Here is a 7,711-nt window from a genome sequence, read left to right on the forward strand (position 1 = left end):
CCTGCTGTGGGCTGCTGGAAAAGCTGGTTGGTGGTACTGCCTCCCCTGCTTGCTGTGGTGTGCTAAGTACGAGGGTTTGGCACAAAGGACCGCCGGGAGGAGAAGAAAAAAAAAGTTATATATAAATATACAGCGACCGGCCACTCCCCCCAGGGACGGGTTTCGTCTTTTTTTCCTCTCCCTAGGTGTCTCCCTTCAACCCACTGAGAGACACAGAGCGCGCTCGATGTAAAGATGGTGTCGTCTTCTTTCCTGCAGCGACTGGAAGTCCCCCATCCGCCAGGGCAGCCTCGCCCGACATGGCTGCTGAACAACGATATCAAGCCCATCGAAAAGGCCCGGCGCACATGGAGTACGTTCAATCAGACCGGCCCTGACCCTGTTTTGAGCCCGATGGAAGGACGAGACTAACCGTTTGCACTAGGCTGGTATGAATACTTCTCGTTCTGGTGCGTTGGTGCTTTCAATATCACCAATTTCCAGCTGGTGAGCGGACCTCTTTTTGCTTTGACTCGATCGACAGGAGATTTTCGTTGGTTAACTAACGGTTGCTCTTCTTTACGGCAGGGCTCTGCACTGCTTGCAACAGGCCTTAACTGGTGGCAGACAACAGTTGCGACCCTGATTGGCCATATACTGGCTTCTCTGCTCATCATCATCACCAGCTATCCCGGACTCGAATACCAGATCTCATTCCCGGTTGCTATGCGCATTAGCTGGGGTGAGTAGTACAACTCTACGGCCAGAGTGATCGGCTCCTTTTTCTGACTCTCTTATCTTTCTTCTCTCCAGGCTTCTATGGATCTGCATTTGTCGTTCTAAACCGCATATTGCTCTCGATTGTCTGGTTCGGCGTACAGTCATGGCAGGGTGGACAGATGGCATACGTCTGCATCCGCGCAATCTGGCCTAGCATCGACAGAATACCCAACACCATTCCCGCTAGCACCGGCATGACGCTGCCCATGTTCGTCGGATTCATCGTCTTCTCCCTCATCCAGGTCCCGTTCTTGATCCTCGGCCCAGGCCGGCTACGATACATGCTGCACGTCGGTGCCATTGGCGGCTTTATCTGCCAGCTCGTCCTCGTGTCATGGGCTGGCGGCACAAAGGGCCCACAGGGATTCGGAGAAATTCTCGATAGCACAAACAAACTTAGTGGCAGCGATGCCGGCTGGATGTTCGTCCTCGGCATCGGCTCGACCATGTCCAGCATCACTGCCGGCACCCTCAGCATCGGTGACTACGCTCGATTCGCCAGAAAACGGTCTGACGGAATCTGGTCTCAGGGAATGGGCGCATTCCCCGCATGGATAGCAAACGTGATTGGCATGCTGACCATTGCGGCAACTCAGAAGCGCTACGGAGCGGCTCTATGGAGTGTCGCCAGCTTGTTGATGGCCATTCAGGACGCTGACCCCAGCTCCAAGACCCGTGTCGGCATCTTCTTCTGCGCCTTTGTGTTTGGAATCACACAACTCGTACTCAATATCTCGGGCAACTCCTTCTGTGGAGGCACCGATATGTCTGCCTTGCTCCCCAAATACATCAACATCCGACGTGGCCAAGCCCTGACTGCCATTCTGGGAACGGTGATCAATCCGTGGTACCTATTGAGCGGAGCACTTGTTTTCATCTCAGTGCTGTCTTCCTACGTTGTCTTCCTACAGCCTTTCGTCGGAATTGCCGCTGCCCATTACTTTGTCATCCAGAAACGAAGACTCAAGGTGCCGGACCTTTATATTACTGGAAAGCAGTCTATATACTGGTATGACTTTGGTGTGAACTGGAGGACCGTCCTTGCGGTAAGACACTCCCTAGGAGCCAAATTCTATTCTACTCTTATCTTCCTTATGCTAACGTACCCGCTTAGTGGCTTGTCGGAGTCACTCCTCACATGCCTGGCATGGTCCACTCTGTGAATCCAAAGCTCCCTGTGACGGCTGGTGCATCTCACCTCTATTACATTGCCTCCATAACCGGCTTCTTCATTCGTAAGTTAACACTTCTCTACCTTCCCATGAGAAGTCATGAGGATATCTGACTTACTGACCCCATCTTCCAGCATTTACCGTCTCCATAGCGCTTGACTACCTCGTACCCGTCAAGGTGCAGAAGGATTTCATCCAGTCCGTGTCTGTACGGGAAGCCCAGGACATCGCCAGCGAGATGGCCGAGTCAAACGAGAAGTCTGCTGAGGGTGCAGCGCGTCTGTCTCCAGACCGGGAGAGCAGTGTTGAGCACAAGATCCCAGAGGCCAATTCACACTCTGTCTAATAATATGATCCCTTTATATCGAGGATCAACTTTTGCAGCGATTGTTCAGAGCATATATGTTTTCCTTTTACTCCTTTTTTAAGCGACTATAACTCGTCATTTAATGAGCGGTATATTCGCTAGAATTGACTTTCGAAAGACTCAGCGAGCCTTCCTCTATAACTACTCTATATTAATGCACCCCATGATTCCAACATATATCCAACAGTTCAAACAGTCTTACATTTTTACGTATATCAACCAATAGATACCAATCTTTCACTTTGCCTGTCAATTGTTACCATTAATCCCATTGCTGATTTATTTTAACTTTCCGTTTCTCTTCTTGGATATTTCTTCATTAGATAAAAAGTAGGCATGGGTGAAGCAAAACATATAACTACAGCACTCTTTGTATAAAGACGCCGCATTTGAGTATGCTAGCAAGGAGGGTCAGCGTCTGGTATTCTGTCTAGGATCCATACAGGATATTCCCAGTATTGTCAGACTTGTCACCTGTTTTCTCTCCATTCGTCCGAAGACTCGAAGGATGTGGTTGGCGGCATCAAATGTCTATTTGTGTTATGTAATCATCACCCGCAGAGCCGCCTTTTAGCTTATTTCTTTCGTTTTACGGCTTGACCGTCGTTCATCGTCTTCTGGCCGGGGCAGGATTATAATGATCGATAGATAAGTCGGTCTGTGTCTGTACGGCAGGACGTTTGTCTGTCTAGCTGTACAAGATGGCAGCCGTGCCTTTTCGCCCGTTGGAGTATCTGGAGGGCCGTCCAGGCACCACATTCCTCAAGCTCTACCAGCAGCCCTCGACAGCTCTCGCAATATTTCGAAGGATGCTCCCACACCTCGGTATGGCTCAGTTCAGGGGATTTTGGTGATGTTTACTAACAGTATTGCTAGCAAAATGCTTTGTTATGGCACTGCTATACCTTAAAGACCCTCTTCCAGCAACTGAGCTGGAGCTATGGGTGAGATCGGACAGTAGACGGTATATACGAAACTTGCATCCAGAGAATGAACCGAGACTCCTGCTAACGATGGTTATCGCAATAGTGAAAGAGATAACTCGCTTTCAATACTTGGCCGTCTACATATCCTATCGAGCACAACGACCTCGAACCATGTTCGTGCCTATATGGTCACCGAACCGTTTTCCACTTCTTTGCGGCAAGCTCTCATGGGAGAAGACCAACAGGGCTCGTTTGGAGTTATATCAGTGACTCCCGACAAGTATCCGGTCTCCGTCGCGGATTTAGACGAATATGCAAGACAGCAATGGGAGGCGGTGCTTGGGTACATGGTTGGGATGAGCTCGTTGAGCGGAGGACGGGAAACCATAACTCTCAGCAAAGGGGTGAAGCAGCTTCTTCAGGCCTGCCATCTGGTGGAAGTCCGAGATCGGAGAGTTGAAATTACGAAAGAAGGATTTGCCTTTGTTCTACAAGACGTCAATACCCAGGTCTGGCATATACTCATCCTCTATGTCGAGAACGCAGAAGCTATAGGCATGGAAAGCGTTGAGGTTCTCTCGTTCATTTTCTTGCTTAGTAGCCTTGAGCTCGGCCAGTCTTATGAGAAAAAGGACCTCACTCCCACACAGCTTCGAACACTTGCCGATCTCACTGATTTTGGCATCGTCTACCAACATACGCCTGCTTCTGGGTCCACCCGATTCTACCCTACCCGGCTGGCTACTACACTTACGTCTGACTCTTTAGCTATGTCAGGCCCAATATCAGGAGAACCTGCGGTCCCGACCACAACTGCAGGTACTACGACGTCCGGTGATGCAGGCACCGGGTTCATCATTGTTGAAACAAACTACCGTTTATACGCATACACATCATCCCCTCTACAGATATCTCTCATATCCCTCTTTACCACTCTAAAATTCCGATTTCCGAATCTTATTACCGGCAAAATAACCCGTCAATCCGTCCGCCGAGCCATCGAAATGGGTATCACGGCTGATCAGATTATATCATATCTCACCACTCATGCCCATCCACAGATGCGCAAGACGAAAAAATCTACGTCAAACGTTTCTTCTTCGGTCTTGCCACCTACTGTTGTCGACCAAATACGGCTTTGGCAGCTGGAACGAGATCGAATCAAAGCAACATCAGGGTTTCTTTTCAAGGAATTCGACACCTTTGCGGAATTCGAAGCTCCTTGCAAGTATGCTGAAGAAATCGGTGTCTTGGTTTGGAAATCTGATTCAAGGAGGATGTTTTTTGTTACCAGACATGAACAGGTTGCTGCGTTCCTACGTAGCAGAGCGGCGTCAAGGGGTTAAAATGAACGGTTATTAAAAGCTAGCATGGCTTGCTTCTCATGATACCTTTTTTAATGGAGAAAACTTGGGTAAGCATTTGCTTTACACGGCGCACGATTGGGTGGAAGACACTGATGTACAACGTATTATTTGAATAACTACCTCGAGCAGGGATAACTAAGTCACGTCCCTTTTAACAATCCTCCCTTCTTTCCTCCCCCCCCCTTCTTTTTTTCTTTTTTGCCTTTTCATACTTTTTTCTCTCTTTGTTATCATTGTTTATTCCTCGCAAATCATCAATTCGTCACAATATCTTCGAACGTTCCAGGGGGGGTAAAATATGAGCCAGGACTTTGAATTCACAAAGCATCAGATGCGGCACCGCTTGGATGTGGTAGCTACGTTTTCGTGTGTTTGGGAAGAGACCTAGCCGAAGCTCTTTCTGACAGAGCGAAGAATATCCATGACACCGGCTTCGCCCTTTCCACCAGTCTTTTCGGACTTTGGGCAGCCCTTCTCAATCTCTGTGGCAAAACGCTGGGAGAATTTGCGCCCGAAACGTCTAGAGTAGGCTTCTTTGAACTCGGCCAAGCTGGCACTCGCTTCAGAGGTGAGACAGGCTCTCTCCAAGACCATGAAGGCGCGCTTGATATGGTAATCTTCCAGGTTGACGGACATGGAAGCTTTCCCTTCGAGAGTGTTGCCTGGGATCCCATACCCAGTGAAAGGGTCAGGCTTGTTGAATGCTCCTTCGTAGCGGAAACTGTTTGTCAAGGTGACGAGTCTTCCGAGCCAGTAACCGTATGGCTTCGCGATTTTGACCTTTTTTAAATGAAATTTCCGTGTCAGCTTGTGAATGGAGGTTATAGGAAGATACCAGTGAAGGTGGTTGTACTTACTACTTTGATATCAATGGTGTCACTGGAAGCTGGGGTTTCGATGGAGGCGCTACGCTGAGAAACACGCCCGAACTTATCAACAGACAAGGTGTCTGCATGAGGATCCTCGCAGTAACACTGGGCTCCTTCACGAATTGGGTACATTGGAGGCTCAGGCTCGAAGTCTGACTTTTGGTGAATGGCCCCCATAGTCTTGCTCTTAGGGAGCTGGCGTGGACGAACAAGATTAGGCTTGCGGCTGAATGCTTCAACTGACCCCTTTTCGCACTCATCGATGGTTCTCTGCATTTCCTGTGGCAATTGCGTGGTATTCTCGTTGTATCCTTCATCATCAGCAAGTGCATAGAGTGAACGGCCGGCCGCCTTTTGGGCTGCGATACTCTCCGGCCATGGGAAGTAGCGTGCAGCAGACTTGGGGAGCAGAAGACTAGGCTTGTAAGTTGCCTTGACTGTGGCCTGAGACGAGGTATCAGAATCGGGTGAAGGATTCAAAGGGGTCTCGTTGCCCTTGGTCTCTTTTCCTTTCACATTAGCAGCTCCACGCAAGGCCTTCAAGTCCTGATACCCAATGAAAGGCTTTACGCCTGGCTGAGAAGGTGCACAATTTTCCTTCTTATCATCGTCTGACAATGGCCAGCGCAGAGTAGTATTAGCCGCAGGCTGGACTGGCTTTGGAATGTTGGAAGTCGTTCCACGAGCCAAGTACTTTGGTAGCGGAGGTAAAGGGGGCTCAGGAGACTTCACTCCAGCAGGCTGGAATCCAAAGGACTGTTTCGGGTTAAGAGTGCCCTGGGAACGGACCGGAAGTGAGCTACTCCTAGTACCTGCTCGGGATGCTGCCGCGCCAGCAACGATGGACTTCACATCACCTTCTGCTTCGTCTGGCTGACGACGGATCAGTGGCTGGAACGCAGCTCGAGCAAAGTGATGGAAGGAGTTCGTTAGGGATGATTTCCTGCCAGACTTTCCCGCGTCCTTATCTCCCTGAAGCAGAGGACGCGATGAAGCAGGGGACGGGGTCTCCCGCATATATCGAGCACGAGGCATCTTGTCCCTTATCTTGGTTGCTTTGTCTAGAGGGATAAAGGCCCCTTCAAGGCCTGGTATGTTCAAGTCAACAAAACAGAAGTACTGCAGAGGTAGGACTGTGAAGAAGAAGGTTGTTATTAGTGAGAGGAAGGTGGAAGAAAGAAAGAAGAGAAGTTTTTTATATCAGTTCCTAATTAGGACAGAAAGGGAAAGGCAGGACGCTGTATTGTGGCACGACATAAGCATGCAGGACGCAGAAGAGCGGATGGTATTGTATATCAAAAAAAGTAGGGCTAGCTGGCTATCTAGTTTGGCCATAGCTAGTCATAGCTATTGTCACTATGAAGGAAATATCCATCGTTTTTGCCTATCAGACCAGTTTAGCCCTTCTGGAAGTGCATTTAACATTGCCTCCCTTTGATCTATTCACTGCATGTCATGATTGTTCCTTCAGCCACTTTCACCGCGCTCCCCCGGAGATAGACAGTCTCAATCTCCTTCTTGCTGTCCTTAAGGGTAACTTGGAGCCCTATCTCGCTTCTCTTTCCCATCTCAACACCTTGGATAATGGTGTAGGTTCCCTTGCCCTTTGCAAGGATCTCGGGATCTGTCAGGGTGAGATAGGAGGCTAGTCCACTCGCAGCACTGCCGGTAGCGGCATCCTCCAGATTTCCTGCCATCATCCTGGATCGAATGACTTTCTTCTGGAGCTCCTCATCCCAGACATCCCGAACGTAGAAATAGACCGAAACATGGCCCTCGACATCCCAGCCCTCATCCAAATAACCGCCGGCTGCTACTCCCTTGGCTGGGATTGACTCCGTCGCCGTTGTGACCTGAGCCAGGACTTCGAGGCTGGGGAGGTGGACGTGTACTGCTGTCATCCCCTTGACGACAGACACGACGGGGAACCCGGCTTGGTACGCTTGAGCGTCCAGCGAAGATCCCAGGCTTGGATGGAGCCTCAGGAGTTCTGACAGTGCCATTCTGGTAGAATGAATACGCACATTGTGTGGGATGGAAGCAGACACTTGGCTTGGATTCTCTGGCACCAGAGAAATTGGTATATTTCCAGCCTTAGTCGTGAGTGAGGTTGATTCGCCCACTTGTCCGCTAGAAGCTTTATCCTTTGAGTGAACGAGCAGCCACGATGCAGCGCCGATTGTGGGATGACCGGCAAATGGAAGCTCCTGTTCGGTTGTGAAGATGTCTATTTTCCGAGACTGGCCAGGGT

The 7,711-nt window shown here is 49.7% G+C and overlaps 4 protein-coding genes across 4 annotated transcripts; 2 read left to right on the top strand and 2 right to left on the bottom strand.

Moving 5' to 3' along the window:
- Window positions 1–234: 234 nt before the first annotated feature.
- On the top strand, window positions 235–2,277 carry ARB_03924 (uncharacterized protein; the record flags this gene model as incomplete). The annotated part of the gene is made up of 5 exons (XM_003009819.1): window positions 235–352; window positions 425–721; window positions 793–1,805; window positions 1,874–1,994; window positions 2,084–2,277. The coding sequence occupies 5 exons, from the start codon at window positions 235–237 to the stop codon at window positions 2,275–2,277; spliced, it is 1,743 nt and encodes a 580-aa protein (XP_003009865.1).
- Window positions 2,278–3,409: 1,132 nt separating this feature from the next.
- ARB_03925 (uncharacterized protein) lies at window positions 3,410–4,570 on the top strand (the record flags this gene model as incomplete). Its single annotated transcript, XM_003009820.1, has 1 exon — window positions 3,410–4,570. The coding sequence occupies one exon, from the start codon at window positions 3,410–3,412 to the stop codon at window positions 4,568–4,570; it is 1,161 nt and encodes a 386-aa protein (XP_003009866.1).
- A 405-nt stretch (window positions 4,571–4,975) lies between these two features.
- Window positions 4,976–6,495, bottom strand: ARB_03926 (uncharacterized protein; the record flags this gene model as incomplete). Its single annotated transcript, XM_003009821.1, has 2 exons — window positions 4,976–5,371; window positions 5,449–6,495. The coding sequence occupies 2 exons, from the start codon at window positions 6,493–6,495 to the stop codon at window positions 4,976–4,978; spliced, it is 1,443 nt and encodes a 480-aa protein (XP_003009867.1).
- Window positions 6,496–6,899: 404 nt separating this feature from the next.
- Window positions 6,900–7,700, bottom strand: ARB_03927 (uncharacterized protein; the record flags this gene model as incomplete). Its single annotated transcript, XM_003009822.1, has 1 exon — window positions 6,900–7,700. A coding segment is annotated over one exon (801 nt), but the record flags the coding sequence as incomplete, so codon positions are not given.
- Window positions 7,701–7,711: the final 11 nt, after the last annotated feature.

This window comes from Trichophyton benhamiae (genome assembly GCF_000151125.1).
Source record: "Trichophyton benhamiae CBS 112371 chromosome Unknown contig01623.0, whole genome shotgun sequence".
Lineage (NCBI taxonomy): Eukaryota > Fungi > Ascomycota > Eurotiomycetes > Onygenales > Arthrodermataceae > Trichophyton > Trichophyton benhamiae.